The sequence below is a fragment of the Ranitomeya imitator genome, chromosome 1 (assembly GCF_032444005.1).
Source record: "Ranitomeya imitator isolate aRanImi1 chromosome 1, aRanImi1.pri, whole genome shotgun sequence".
Taxonomy (NCBI): domain Eukaryota; kingdom Metazoa; phylum Chordata; class Amphibia; order Anura; family Dendrobatidae; genus Ranitomeya; species Ranitomeya imitator.
This window is the reverse complement of record NC_091282.1, coordinates 1,177,171,250-1,177,186,677: the sequence shown is the minus strand read 5'-3', so window position 1 is coordinate 1,177,186,677 and position 15,428 is coordinate 1,177,171,250. Positions and strand designations below refer to the sequence as shown.

Sequence of the window (15,428 nt, the reverse complement as noted above, 5' to 3'; positions counted from 1 at the left end):
CGGCGCTTCATAGTACAGATGGACAATGACCCCAAGCATACAGCCAAAGCTACCCAGGAGTTCATGAGTGCCAAAAAGTGGAACATTCTGCAATGGCCAAGTCAATCTCCAGATCTAAACCCAATTGAGCATGCATTTCACTTGCTCAAATCCAGACTTAAGACGGAAAGACCCACAAACAAGCAAGACCTGAAGGCTGCGGCTGTAAAGGCCTGGCAAAGCATTAAGAAGGAGGAAACCCAGCGTTTGGTGATGTCCATGGGTTCCAGACTTAAGGCAGTGATTGCCTCCAAAGGATTTGCAACAAAATATTGAAAATAAAAATATTTTATTTGGGTTATGTTTATTTGTCCAATTACTTTTGACCTCCTAAAATGTGGAGTGTTTGTAAAGAAATGTGTACAATTCCTACATTTTCTATCAGATATTTTTGTTCAACCCTTCAAATTAAACGTTACAATCTGCACTTGAATTCTGTTGTAGAGGTTTCATTTCAAATCCAATGTGGTGGCATGCAGAGCCCAACTCGCGAAAATTGTGTCACTGTCCAAATATTTCTGGCCCTAACTGTATAAAGCAGATTATGAAACTACTAGATCCAATTGGTATAATGGAAAACCACTGGTACTCCACCGGTGTAGAAATCCAATGTGCCCTATCCTTCGCCCCTGAATATCTCCAACGTGTTTCCACTTACATGACCAATTTTGACATTTTGAGCCCAATTCTTAATTTATAGGAGCGGGTGTTTAATCACTTTTCTTTTTTGTCAAGTTCTTCAAAATGGTGCATGTGATTCATATTGTTTGAGCAAAATTAAAAATGCTCTTTATTTTTTTCCGTCTACCTCTTTTGCACTTTCTTTACAGTAAAAAGTCACATGTTGCTCTTTACATGTCACCAAATTTGAGGGAAAAAGAATCCAGATGTGCATAAAGTCACTCCAGGGGGAGACTAGAGTACATCTGTAAAAACATTTTGCTACTGTCAAAAAAGTCTCAATTGATGAATCAGCCAAAAACATCTGAAAACCCCAAATAAAAAAATGGAAACACATAGAAAATAGAAGAATGAGGCACAAATTAAAAACAGGAAAAAACACCATCAACTAGATTAAAAAAAGGCAAAAATGCAATATTGATTAGGGCCTTTCCTTGGTATAGCCAGCTTATGAGCAAATGTCCATGTGCCATCTGTATGTACATATGTGACATTCGTGTTATATCCGTGTATCCATTTGCTGTCTATGTGTCACATCCGTGTGGTGTCCGTGTTTCCATGTGACACGTACCGGCGCCTGGGAAAAGCAGTATAGTTAGCTATTCCCAGGCACCGGGTGCTGAAGGCATCTCTCATCGTTGTTGCCTGGTGTCCCGGAGATCAACGCGACCTGGCGACAATGATGAGAGTTGTATTGAGCGCCCTCTGTATACGTCGTCTGTAAAATTAAGAATGCAATAATGAAAATATGCGCGGGCTCCCGTGTAATTTTTATAACCAACAGAGGGAAAGCCCACAGCTGGATGCTGATGTTACTAATTTAGGAAAGGGCACAATATCCCAAAAGCTTCCCAGGCTATTAATAACAGCTCACAGCTGTTTGCTTAGCCTTTATAGGTTAGTTTACAGGGGGGACCCCAGAAAAAAAATTATGTAGGGTACTCCTACAAATTTAAGCCAGCAAAGGCTAAAAAGACAGCTGTGGGTTGATATTAATAGCCTGGTAAGGGATATTGTCCCCCTCCCAGGATACCAACATCAGCCCTCAGCCACCCCAGAAATGGCGCATCCAAAGATGTGCCAAATCTGGCCCTTGGCCTCGCTTTTCCCACTTGCTCTGTGGTGGACGCAAGTGGGGTAAAAGGGTTGGGGTTGATGTCAGGTTTTATTGTCAACTGACATCAAGCCCAGGGGTTAGTAATGAAGAGGTGTCTACAAGAATGCAATCCTTTATTTTAAATAAATATTCCCTGACCCTCTTTTTCCCATTCATTACTGAAAAAATGAAAATAATAAAGAAGTAGATTTCTTACCTGTCCGATGACAAAATAATCCATGAGTGATGAGGGTTAACCTCATAGAGGTTACCGCCGGTCACTGAAGTTGTGGTTCCCATGTTCAGTTCACTGTGATCGGCCTATGAACTGGGGTAACTTTCATGATGTCACCGCTAGCACCGTGAGAATTTTCCATATGTAGCAGAAATGGATTATCTTCTCTTGGGCAAGTGAGCTATAAGTTTTTTATTATTTTCATTTTTCAGTAATAAATGGGAAAAAGAGGGTTGGGGAGTAATTATTTCATATAAAGAATTGTATTCTTGCTGTGTGTTTATTTCTAAACTTACTATGGGGTTAGTAATGTGGGCGTCTTGTAGACGTCTCTCCATTACTAACTCCTGGGCTTGATGTCAGCAGACAATACAAAGCTGACATCAACCCGAACCCTAATACCCCACCTGCCACCGCCACAGGGCAAGTAGGAAAAGCGAGGGTAAGCACTAGATTTGGGACATCTTATGGATGCTCTATTTCTGGGGCGGCTGTGGGCTGATGCTTGCAGCATGGGAGGGGGCAATATCTCCAACCCCTTCCCAGGCTATTAATATAAACCCACAGCTGTCTGTTTAGCCCTTGCTGGTTTGAATTTATAGGGGAACACTAAGTCATTTCTTTTCTGTATTTCCCTGTAAACTAACCAGTGAAGGTTAATTACGCGGAAGCCCACGCTATTTTTTAATGTAATTCTTCATTTTACATATGATGTACAGAGCAGGTGCTGAATGCAACTCCCATCATTGTCATCAGGTAGCGCTGATCTCAGGGACACCAGGCGACAATGATGAGATCTGCCTTTAGCACTCGGTGCCTGGGATCAGCGTGAACTGTACTGCTTTTTCTCAGGTACCGGTACGTGTCACACGGATGTCATCTGTGTGCACATGTGTGGCACGCATTTTGTCCATGCTGCACAAAAAAGGACATGTCTGCGGGTTTTTCACATGGACACACAGTCCATATGAAAAACCTGACATGTGCACAACCATTTAGTACAATGGATGTGCGTGTGTCCGTATTTGCTGTCTTTAAAAAACGGACCACCTACGGACCCAAAAAACGGACGTGTGAAGAGGGCCTTAGACTGTGTGCACATGTTTCATTTTTGCTGTATTTTTGAGTGCACATTTGTCACAAAACCTGATGGGTTTCCCGATGACAGCAAAGTGAATGAGAATCTTGAAGTGCTATGCACACGTTGCTTATTTGTGACTTTCAGATTTCATATTGATTCTTTCAGCGTTTTTGCTGCAGATTTCACCCATGCTAACGAGTGAGGAAAAATCTGCACCAAAATCGCAAATAAAAACCCTTGCTTTTGCCACTGTATTTTTCTTGCCAAGAGATGCCGAAATGGTGCAGAAATTTCTACACCAAACATAGCCTTATGCACTAGAGAAATGTTTTTTATTCTATATATTTTCAGTATATGTCTAGTTAACAGTATCAACATTTTATTTAAAGGTTTGCGAGGAAAAACAGGTCCACTTGGACCCATTGGTGGAAGAGGAGATCAGGGAGAAACTGGCAAAAAGGGACCAATTGGACCATCTGGAGACAAAGGAGAGATTGGTCCTGATGGACCATTTGGACCTAGAGGTGACAAAGGGACAAGAGGAGATCCAGGAGAACCAGGAGAGTGCCGGTGTGGGGATATAATTCTCAGATCTGCTTTCTCAGTTGGGATCACTACCAGTTACCCTCAGGAAAGACTTCCAATCCTATTTAACAAAATTCTCTTTAATGAAGGAGAACACTACAACCCATCCACTGGGAAGTTTATTTGCGCTATTCCCGGGATTTATTATTTCTCCTATGACATCACTCTCGCAGACAAGCACTTGGCCATCAGCCTGGTACACAACGGAGAATACAAAATCAAGACATTTGATGCCAACACAGGAAATCATGATGTTGCCTCAGGTTCAACACTTCTCTACCTAAAGCCAGAAGATGAAGTCTGGCTGGAGATATTCTATACAGATCAAAATGGTCTGTTCTCAGATCCCAGTTGGGCAGACAGTTTGTTTTCTGGATTTCTTTTATATGCAGATACTGATTATCTAAATGCTTTATCTGATGATTATTGATCCATGGCTCCAGTTATTATATAAGTCTTATAGAATGTATGTTCTAACAACTTCTTGACATGTCTGAGGATTTTAGGTCAAGAACCAGTCATAAGAAGTTTGGACAACTTTTGTGGCCCTTATAGTCATCTTGTATACCGTGTTCTAATGTTATTTCGAAAAAGGCATTGTCCAACTTTACAAAGTGGACACAAAGCAAAGAATGTATTAAATATTAAAATAATTTAAAAAATAAACTGAAAATCCATTTGGAGGAATTTTCAACTTTGTAATGCTGATAGCCTACCCTAAGGATATACCTTCAATATTCAATTAGTTGGGTCTAGTAATGATTATTCTAGGTACTGCAGAGTTCTCATTCATGGTTGGAAATTGATAACCTGACCTAAGGATAGCATCAGTCAGTCAACTCCACCCTGGGCATTTTGAGACCTATGATGGATTTCTTATTTAGGAACCCTTGTAGACTAGTGCATAACATGCTAACAAATAAAGTAAATGCATAATTAATAATGAACTTCAAAATGTTAATTCAAACAAAAAAAAATATTTTTTTCCAAATAATCTCAATTCAAAGGGATTTTCCTCAAGACATTATCCCATGTGACAAGTCAAGGAAATCTGGGGGAAAGGGAAATACAGGATGAGGCCAAACACATAGATTGGTGCATGGCCCTCTCCATTAAAGCCTAAAGGGGTCAGGGAAGAAGCCAAACTTTACTTACTAAAGGTTGTCCTGCTTGGGACAAATGTCTCCAGTCACTCTCTGTGCGGTGTGCATACTAGCATTTTTCCTCCGTATTGCCGTTGCTAGCGAAAGGTCACGTGTCCACATGAATTTCCATATTGCATGTGCTCATGGTTAAAGCCTGGAAAATATTTTTAATTCTTATTGATATCAGTGAGGAAAATCATGCAACTGCACAACACCTCCACATTTGGTTTTCTGCTATTTATCATTGCGGTCTATCTTGACTTGCCAAATGGTCCTGGACATAGTTTATTGGTGCCTATGCAGTTCTTAAAGACAACCCATTGGTCATTAGGTCATACAGTGCTTAAAGTGAACCTGTCAGTCCATAGGTCATACAGCGCTTAAAGTGAACCTGTCAGTCCATAGGTCATACAGTGCTTAAAGAGAACCTGTCAGTCCATAGGTCATACAGTGCTTAAAGAGAACCTGTCAGTCCATAGGTCATACAGTGCTTAAAGAGAACCTGTCAGTCCATATCTCATACTGTGCTTAAAGAGAACCTGTCAGTCCATAGGTCATACAGTGCTTAAAGAGAACCTGTCAGTCCATAGGTCATACTGTGCTTAAAGAGAACCTGTCAGTCCATAGGTCAAACAGCGCTTAAAGAGAACCTGTCAGTCCATAGGTCAAACAGCGCTTAAAGAGAACCTGTCAGTCCATAGGTCATACTGTGCTTAAAGAGAACCTGTCAGTCCATAGGTCATACTGTGCTTAAAGAGAACCTGTCAGTCCATAGGTCATACTGTGCTTAAAAAGAACCTGTCAGTCCATAGGTCATGCAGCGCCTAAAGAGAACCTGTCAGTCCATAGGTCATACAGTGCTTAAAGAGAACCTGTCAGTCCATAGGTCATGCAGCGCTTAAAGAGAACCTGTCAGTCCATAGGTCAAACAGCGCTTAAAGAGAACCTGTCAGTCCATAGGTCATACTGTGCTTAAAATGAACCTGTCAGTCCATATTTCATACAGTGCTTAAAGAGAACCTGTCAGTCCATAAGTTATGCAGTGCTTAAAGAGAACCTGTCAGTCCATAAGTTATGCAGTGCTTAAAGAGAACCTGTCAGTCCATAGGGCATACAGCGCTTAAAGAGAACCTGTCAGTCCATAGGGCATACAGCGCTTAAAGAACACCTGTCAGTCCATAGGGCACACAGTGCTTAAAGAGAACCTGTCAGTCCATAGGGCATACAGTGCTTAAAGAGAACCTGTCAGTCCATAGGTCATATAGTACTTAAAGAAAACCTGTCAGTCCATAGGGCATACAGCGCTTAAAGAGAACCTGTCAGTCCATAGGTCATACAGCGCTTAAAGATAACCTGTCAGTCCATAGGTCATACAGCACTTAAAGAGAACCCGTCAGTCCAAGAGAACTTGTCGTCAGCATTATATTGTAATGTAAAGTAAAAACATGGCTCTAATATTGATTACTTTGATTCCTTTGGTAAATAATTTGCTTTGCTGTTCTTCTTTAAACACCATTTGAAGCTTTCTACTAATTAGATTTCCGTGCACAGAGGCCGGACTTTGCACTGGGTCTTCTCCTCCCTGGCTGTGATTCCTCGGCCCCTCCTGTGCCTCTAGCAATTGAAAGACAGGTCACTACTGACATTTCAAATAGAGGAGGCAAATCATTCATAGACCGGAGGTAGGTGGAGGGGCCAGATAATCACAGAGAGGGAGGAGAAGACACAGAGCCCTGTCCCACCCATGTGCACCGTAAACTAATTCATAGAAAACTTCAAATGGTGATTAAAGAAGAACAACAAAGAGGATTTCTTCACAAAGCAACCAATGTAACCAGCATTACAGCATCATTACAGAATGCCTTTACTGTATATTACAAAAATCGCGCTAACGGGTTCTCTTTAAATAACATTGCTGCAAGGAGCCCAAAGAACACTGCCAGACAGTTGTCTATATAACAGTCTCCAAAATTTTTGGATAGCTTTTGACACAAACTGTGGATTTAAAGAAGCAAGTTGCTTGTTCTCTGCCCACCAGGGTAAGTAGTGCTCCCTTCCTTTAATGACATATAATGTATCCAGGAGGCAACCATACACATTGCACACTGGTAAAACCAATCCTGTACAGGAAACTGCCAGATTTGTGAGAATTAAAGGGATTCTCCAGTCTAAAATGAAAGTCTGCAGTCACTGTGTGTGATCGGAGACTTGTGAATCCTCCCAGTGCATGCACTGTGCGCTGCGAGGATTCGCTGTTGTCTGCCCCGGGAACAGTGGTCAAGTATGCGATAAGCATACTGCCAGGCAGAACATGTCTAGTGGGTGAGGCATCGCTCTGTACACTTGTATTGGGCAAGGCCATGCCTATGGTTGGATGCTGCCCAGGAGTGTGCATATTTCATACTTGACCACCATTCCAAGGGCAGACAACTGCAAATCCTCACAGCGCATACAGTGTGAACTGGGAGGATGTCATGGGTTTACCACGACAGAGAAGAGCCAGAGAATGGCAGCATCTGATTTCTCCTACTCCTGCACTGATTAGAAGTATTTCACCTTCATATTAAAAGCTGTAAATTTCTTTTAGCAGTGCAGGGGGTAATTTGCTCAGTTGAGAGCTCCTTGAAGCTTTTCTGCATTAAGGCTCTCAGCTGTGCACTGTTAGCCACTCCCATCTCCTATATAAACTGGGTACTGGCTAGCACTCATTGTCAGAGTTAGCTTATGCTGCATGGCTGGATGTTGTTGGTGGTTGTTGGAGAAGGCGTTTCGTGGATTTATCTGTGACTGTTGCTAGGTTTTGCTTGTGTGATGATTCCCTTTCTTCTCCTACGTTGGTTTTCCTCCATCCTCCACTCCCCCGTGTTTACCTCTGTTGTTTATGTGAGTATATTTGTATGATTGGTATTTCCCTGTATCCCTGTTCATAATACCTTATTAGTCTGGTTGATGTATTATGGTACACTGCTACTCCCCTCTTCCCTGGGTGGAGGAAGGGCACAGACTGAGGACAGATTCAGGAGCTAAGGCAAGGTACATGGCCCCAGAATCTTCACCATCATAAGTTATCCAGGGAACTCGGTGAGCTAGGGTGCCCTTAGTGTTAGGGACAGGGAAGGAGCCCCTTGTCTTGGGACACCCGACAACAGAGTCTTGACACAGGATTCACAAGTCTCCGGTCACAGAAAGCTTTTTATTTTAGACCGGACAAACTTCTAAGCAATTTGCTAACATTTAATATTGAAAATTTACCCCAGGAAGCAGGGGCGGATTATCAGAGGGTCAATATGGGCGGTAGCCCAGGGCCCAGTGGTCTGGGGGGGCCCTGGGCTACCGCACAGATTAACCCTCTGATAATCGTCTGTGACTGCCCGCCGGGTGGCGTTTATGTGCCCCCGGACCCGGTGGGCAGAGAGAGGGGGCCCGCTTTGGGCCCCTTCTCATCTGCTCACCGGGCCCTTTCCGGCGCTGCGGCGGTTTCCTATTGATGTGCGGGCGCGCGCCCGCACGTCAATAGTTAACAACAACAGCCGCCAGCCAATTGGAGGCTGGCAGCTGAAGTCGGCCGCAGCGCACACGTCGCCGGCGTCTGACGTCATTGTCAGTCGCCGGCGAGTGTGCGCTGCTGAAGGGAGCTCGCCGCCGGGAGCGCGGACAGGTGAGGAGACTGTTTTTTTTTTTGATCAGTTAAACGGTGGACACACTGGGGGACAATGCTGGAGGGAGGACACACTGGGGGGCAATGCTGGAGACACTGGGGCAGGTTGGAGGACACACTGGGGGGCAATGCTGGAGGACACACTGGGGGGCAATGCTGGAGGACACACTGGGGGGCAATGCTGGACACACTGGGGCAGATTGGAGGCCACACTGGGGGCAATGCTGGAGGACACACTGGGGCAATGCTGGAAATACTGGGGGCAGATTGCTGGAGGACACACTGGGGGCAATGCTTGAGACAGTGGGGCAGATTGCTGGAGACAGTGGGGCAGATTGCTGGAGACAGTGGGTAGATTGCTGGAGACAGTGGGGCAGATTGCTGGAGACAGTGGGGCAGATTGCTGGAGACAGTGGGGCAGATTGCTGGAGACAGTGGGGCAGATTGCTGGAGACAGTGGGGCAATGCTGGAGACAGTGGGGCAGATTGCTGGAGGACACACTGGGGGGCAATGCTGGAGACAGTGGGGCAGATTGCTGGAGGACACACTGGGGGGCAATGTTGGAGGACACACTGGGGGGAAATGCTGGAGACACTGGGGCAGATTGGAGGACACACTGGGGGGCAGATTGCTGGAGACAGTGGGGCAGATTGCTGGAGACAGTGGGGCAGATTGCTGGAGACAGTGGGGCAATGCTGGGGACAGTGGGGCAATGCTGGGGACAGTGGGGCAATGCTGGGGACAGTGGGGCAATGCTGGAGACAATGGGGCAATGCTGGAGACAGTGGGGCAGATTGCTGGAGGACACACTGGGGGGCAATGCTGGAGGACACACTGGGGGGCAATGCTGGAGACAGTGGGGCAGTTTGCTGGAGGACACACTGGCGGGCAATGCTGGAGGACACACTGGCGGGCAATGCTGGAGGACACACTGGGGGGCAATGCTGGAAACAGTGGGGCAGATTGCTGGAGACAGTGGGGCAGATTGCTGGAGACAGTGGGGCAGATTGCTGGAGACAGTGGGGCAGATTGCTGGAGACAGTGGGGGTAATATGCTGGACACACTGGGGCAGATTGCTGGACACACTGGGGGCAGGACTGGAGGCATGGGCAGAATGTAGACACGGGGCATGATTGGAGACACGGGGTAGAATGAAAGACATGGGGCAGGATTGGATCATGGGGCAGGATGGATACGATGGAGACAGATGGGGCAGGATGGGGAGATCATATGGGGCAGGATGGATACTCATGAGTGCAGGATGGGAGAACATATGGCTGGAGCGAGGAATGAGATACATGGGGTGGGGAATAGTATTACCATAGGGGCTAATTAAGGGATATTGTTACTGCAGTGATGTATTTATTTTATTTTTTGAGTATACTGTTTTAAATGGGGGGGCGGTCCTGTTACTGTGCAGAGTGACACTATATCGCCTTTTTCTCTTCATGTGGTGTAATGTAGAAGTTGTGAAAAATTAGGTAATGTGTTCTACAAGCGGAGCTCGAGATAACTGTGTTATTTCCTGCAGAAACGAGTCCTGGCTGGAAGAAATGATGGCGGTCTGTGCTAGATGAAAGATGAAGGACTTCACCTAGAGACGTCACTAGTGATTCAGTGTTACCTATACACTGACACTATACACTGTATACTATATACAGAGGTCCTGTGTACAATGTCACCAGTGATCACTGTATTACCTCTACACAGACACTGCATACTAAGTACAGATCTCCTGTGAATACTGGCACTTATGGTCATAGTATTGTGTTTTTTTTTTTATTACTGTCAGTATTGTAGTATTCAGTCACTATGTGGTGGTAATATGTGGTCTGGAAATGGTGTTGTGGTATTTGTCCCTTGTATGTGCTATTTGGTCACCAAGTGGTAATATGTGGTCTTGACATGGTGCGGTGGTATTTGTTCCTTGTATGTGATATTATTCGATCACTGTGGTTGTAATTTGTGGTCTGGTCACGGTGCGGTGGTATTTGTTCCTTGTATGTGATATTATTGGTCAAGATATACCTAAATTGTATTGCAGATTTTAACAAATATTGAATAGGTTACAGTAGAGTAGGGCCCGGCCATTTTTCTGGAATAATCTGGTTCGGGTATATCATGACCCCCGTCACATGACCCCCGTCACATGACCCCCGTCACATGACCCCCGTCACATGACCCCCGTCACATGACCCCCGTCACATGACCGGGGGGGCCCACAGTGTGTGAACAGCCCGGGGCCCTGGCTACCCTTAATCCACCCCTGCCAGGAAGACTTTTTTTTTTTTAAACAGACAACTATAAATAACTAAACAAAAAAAAAACAATATAGCACACAATGTACCGTAAGTATTATTGGACTTGAGCTACATACAAATGAAACTATGAGTGTAATTTTAGATGGACATATATCCATACAGACAATCTGTGTTCAGTGTCTTCATATCATTGATACAAGGTATTATAAATGGCATACGTGTAAGAGGTGGGCCGTGAAATGTTGTTTGCATGAAGTGTATCCTCTTAAAAATTCTCCTCAAAACAGCTTCAAAAATGCTTGGAAAACTCTTCCTTTTCATTTATATAGAAAGTCCACTTTACTGTTCACATGAGGAGGTTTTTGAGTTTTATTTTTGTAAGATATTTTGAAAAATTACTGGTGGAAAGAAAAGTGCATGTCACTTCTTTGCAGAAGATCGCGATGGAAAAAGCTCCAAACTAGGCACTGTCAAAATGCTGAAAAAGGGTCTAGGAAAAAATCATCTAACATTTTTTCGTTCATCAACTCTTCAAAAAAAGAGCATGTTCTGAAGCAGTTTACACTTGAAAAACTCATGTTTTTTTAACCGATTCAAAAACTGTGCGTGAACACAGCCTCACAGATTTTACATTATTGCCATGAAGTCAATGCATGCCTCTGTTAGTGAATTTGAGGAAATAGACAAGATCTGGTTTTGGAACTTAGCTATTGGGCAAAACAAAATATTTTTTTTTCTTCCTGTACTAATCTCACATTTACAAATGTTTCTTACTTTCTCTACCCTGTTATATGAGCTGTGTCACCAGCCTAACTAGACATATACAGTGTAATCACACTATAAAACAAACCTGAACTCAGAGAAAATGCAGTAGCAATCCAAAATTTTTGTAAGCACATTACCAAAACTTTTTCAAAGTATCACCACTCCTCATAGAAAGTTCATCAACACTTCAAACGTCCTCCTCTCCTCTGTATTTGGCACTTCTATCTATTGTCTCTTTTCCCACCACATCCTTCTATAAAACCATATGCTGACCAAAGTTGTAAATCTGTTTCCACCTTTGCTTCCCCTGATGAAGCCATCAAGGTGAAACCAGTTGGGTAACACTATTGCTCTGACATGGATGGAGCGCCCCCAGACGCAGGGCCGCGGGTTACTCGGTACCGGTCCTCTGTCTCGGTGCTGGGGTTGTCACGGTGGCTGGACCCGGTCCGTGACCCTGCTAAGGGGCGTCCAATAAAAGGGGTGATGAAAGTTTGTCAAGGGTTCGTGACGCCACCTGTGGTATTCGGTCAGGGTGACCGACGCTGCTTGGGGTCCGCTGGGGTAATGGAATGGCAGGTAGATGGAATACCTTCCCACAGGTGAAGTGTGTTCCCACGGCTTCCCAGTAGTGTAGGTGGTGATGGTGTGAGGCGCAGTTAATAACGAGGACACAAGGTTGCAGTCTCTTTACCTTTTACTGAAGACTTCAGGATCTGCAATCCAGAGCACAGTTAACAGGGCTGGCTGAGTCCGGCCGGTCCGAAGGCACATCCAGAGTTCCCTTTGCAGGTGGAAATCAGTGCCTACCAACTAGCGCCTGTGTGTTGTAGTTCTTCCCTGCTGAGCATTTGGGATAGTCCTCACAACTTTCGTATCTGTTCTTACTCTTTCTCTCCGTCCCCCAAGTTTATTGTCTGGATAGGACGCACATGTTTGACGGGAAGGCTCGGAGCTATTCTGGGACCCTAGAGACGCCCCTCTCCAACTTTGCCCCCTATGTCTGCTTAGGTGATGTTAGGTAGACAGCCAACCTAAAATCAACTGTCCTGCCGCTGTTTGAAGTAATGCTTGAAGTCTGTTACTTCCTCGGCGTTCCGGCCACCGGCTACGCGCCTCAGTAGGATGTTGCCGATCACGGGGCCCGACTCCTACTGGATATCTCCTTGTGCTGCGATTTCGTTTCTCACTTCTCCACAATATCCTTCGCTTCGTGTCCTTCCTTAGGATGCCGCTGCAAGGTAGTGCAGGCGCGGCTCCGTACGTTCTGTCCTTTCTGCTAGGTACCTGCCAAAAACTCACCCCTGACAGGTCCTTCCTGGAGCTCTCCCAGGCTGCGTTCTCTCTAACTTCCTATCCAACCCCCAGTTTTACCAAAGTGTGAGGAGTGGCCTAATACATAGTGCCTTTTGCTCCCCTTGGTGGCCGGAGTGTGAAGTGTAATGTGTGACTGTGATACCTGGTCAGGTGAACTCCTTCAGTGCAATCAGACATAACATCACTCCCCTTAGTGGCAGAGCGACATTACTGCAACGACCAGGACTCTGGGGCGCTGCACTGACACTCATTAGAACTTTTAAATCTTTGAGGATATGTGTGTTGCGTTCGCGCTGCTGCACAGGGGGAATCTCAAACCATGTCTACTGCAGTCTCCCATTCTCCTCCAGCCGCAGTGGAACCTGCTCAGCAGAGACGTAGTTACCAGCGTCTGGCTAAAGCTGATACTGTGCGCTTGGTTACTGCTGCCTTTCCAGGCTCTGCCTTTGTAGCCAGCACTGATCAGCAGCAAGCAGGCGTTTCTGGGATTAAGTCCAGCTTTTCCCATACTGAGCATGCCCACGGGACGACCTCCCATTGGAGGTCGGGGGTCACATGCTCAGGTCCTGTTGCGGCTCCTATTGGACCATCTGGAAGGTCCTGGAGCGCTACTTCTACTAGTTTTGCATGTCCACTCGGCCATACGCTAGTATAAACTTGATAGCGTGTGTGTGTAGATGAATGTCTGTCGATGGATGAAAGCTCCTTAATGATTCCCATTCTTAGTGTTGATGACTGCTCGCGAATGGTGGAAGCTACCTAGCGCCCGACAGTGCTACCTGCACACTTAGCACACATCTATTCGCAGTGCCCGCCTGTACGGCACCGTGCGCAATCAGTGCACTTTCCAGACAGCCGGTCAGTGTAGGGTGGGAATTCCCACTTGGACTCAGCATCTGACTCAGGGCATCCTCAGGCGCGGGCTCAAAAGCCACCGAGGGTCAGAGCGGGTCCAATCACCAGTTTAGTGGAGGTGATTCATAGGGATCTCACTAGTGTCTTTCAGCTGCACCCTGTGACTGTTAACAGGGCGCAGCGTATTTACGGCGACTCTGTGAAGCAACAGAGTTCGCTTCCATTCAAACTGGGTGAGGTCTAACCCACGTGTGAGCAAGCGTCCATCTGCCATTACTCAGCAGCAGGTGTGATCTCTGCACGGTGGACCCCGAACTGCGAACGCACCCCATATTCTCTAATATCATTATTTGATGTGTTACGCCAGTCCTAACAATATGCTTTTAAACTAGGCTTTATCTTCTAATTGTGATATTAGAAGGAGGGTATTGCAAACTTTACTTGGTACCATGCAACCTGCCTTTTCTTCCCATATCTATCATTCCCATAGAAAGCAAGATTGTAATACAAGTAAACATTTTCTTTCTGCACCTATTCCAAATAAATTATATTAAAGTAATTAAATAGGCTCCCGCTTCTTAAAGTGAAACCTGTCTGTTGATTCATGCTGCTTAAACCACAGGCAGCAAAATTCAGAGTTTGGCTGAACAACTGCAGCATAGTTTACGGAGCCGACTGGGGACTACAGTGAGAGACAAGACCAGCCTGACCCTATTTCTGGCCACATTCTCACTGCACTGCTGCAGGTGATTGACAGGTTTCTCCCATGTGTATATATCAGGAGAGAACTTTCAATCATTTCTACCAGTGCTGGGAGAAGTCGGTGTAGGGCAGTGAACTATTAGTTTCCAGCTATGGTCTCCAATGATCTTCAAAGTATATTTTTCCCCTGTTTTCACAGCATGACTCTATTGACAAATTCCCTTTAATATACTTATCGTACACTGGCACTTTTTTCATTAACACTGACATGGAAAACACCGGTTTTATTGAATAAGGGTCCTTTTTTGTTTAATATACATTATTCTATAGCGTCTGGTGAAAGCATGTCTTTTTCAGTGCAAATCACCAGTACAAGGTATTTGCAGAACTGGGTGAAATTTATCAAGATAAATCAACCAGAATTCTAGCAAATTAACTTATGCCCCAAAAAGTATTTCATTAACTGCACCACATTTATTAAGTGTTTTAGACACTTTTTTGCACCTTGGCCTCTTTGAAATGGGGCATGGCTTATCTGAAATACGGTTTGGTCTAATATGATCTCACATTGAAGCCATGTTTTCTCCTCTTCCATCCTGATCCTACGGCTTGTAGATGATCAAGTAGGGATGAGTAAAGAAAGGAGTATCCGAAGACAACAGGATCAGACTACAATGGGTTTTCTTGTAGTCTGTAACCACGGAGACTGATAGATTGTTTTAATTTATCTTTAGTTATTTTATGTGTTATTTAGTATTGTAATTTTATTTTATTTTACATGCATTGGAAGTCCCACATTTTCTGAGGTATTTTATGTGTTTTATAACTTTTAAAAATAATGTTTTAATATTTCAAGATTTTAGAAGGAGAATGTTCATAAAGCTCATTTACTAACTTTCCAAAGAAAGTACATTGGCAGGAGTTAATTTTACTTTTTACTTTTTTTTTTTAATTATGCCAAATATATTTTGGATAGTTTCCCTGGGAGATTAAAATAAGCAAAGGC

At 44.7% G+C, this 15,428-nt stretch overlaps 1 protein-coding gene across 1 annotated transcript in view; it reads left to right on the top strand.

Moving 5' to 3' along the window:
- Positions 1–4,389, top strand: part of C1QTNF7 (C1q and TNF related 7) — an 88,658-nt gene extending 84,269 nt beyond the window's left edge. The window contains exon 3 of the mRNA XM_069744725.1: positions 3,522–4,389. Coding sequence (XP_069600826.1) covers positions 3,522–4,147 — 626 coding nt within the window. The 3' untranslated portion in view covers positions 4,148–4,389. The remainder of the gene's footprint in view (positions 1–3,521) is intronic.
- Positions 4,390–15,428: the final 11,039 nt, after the last annotated feature.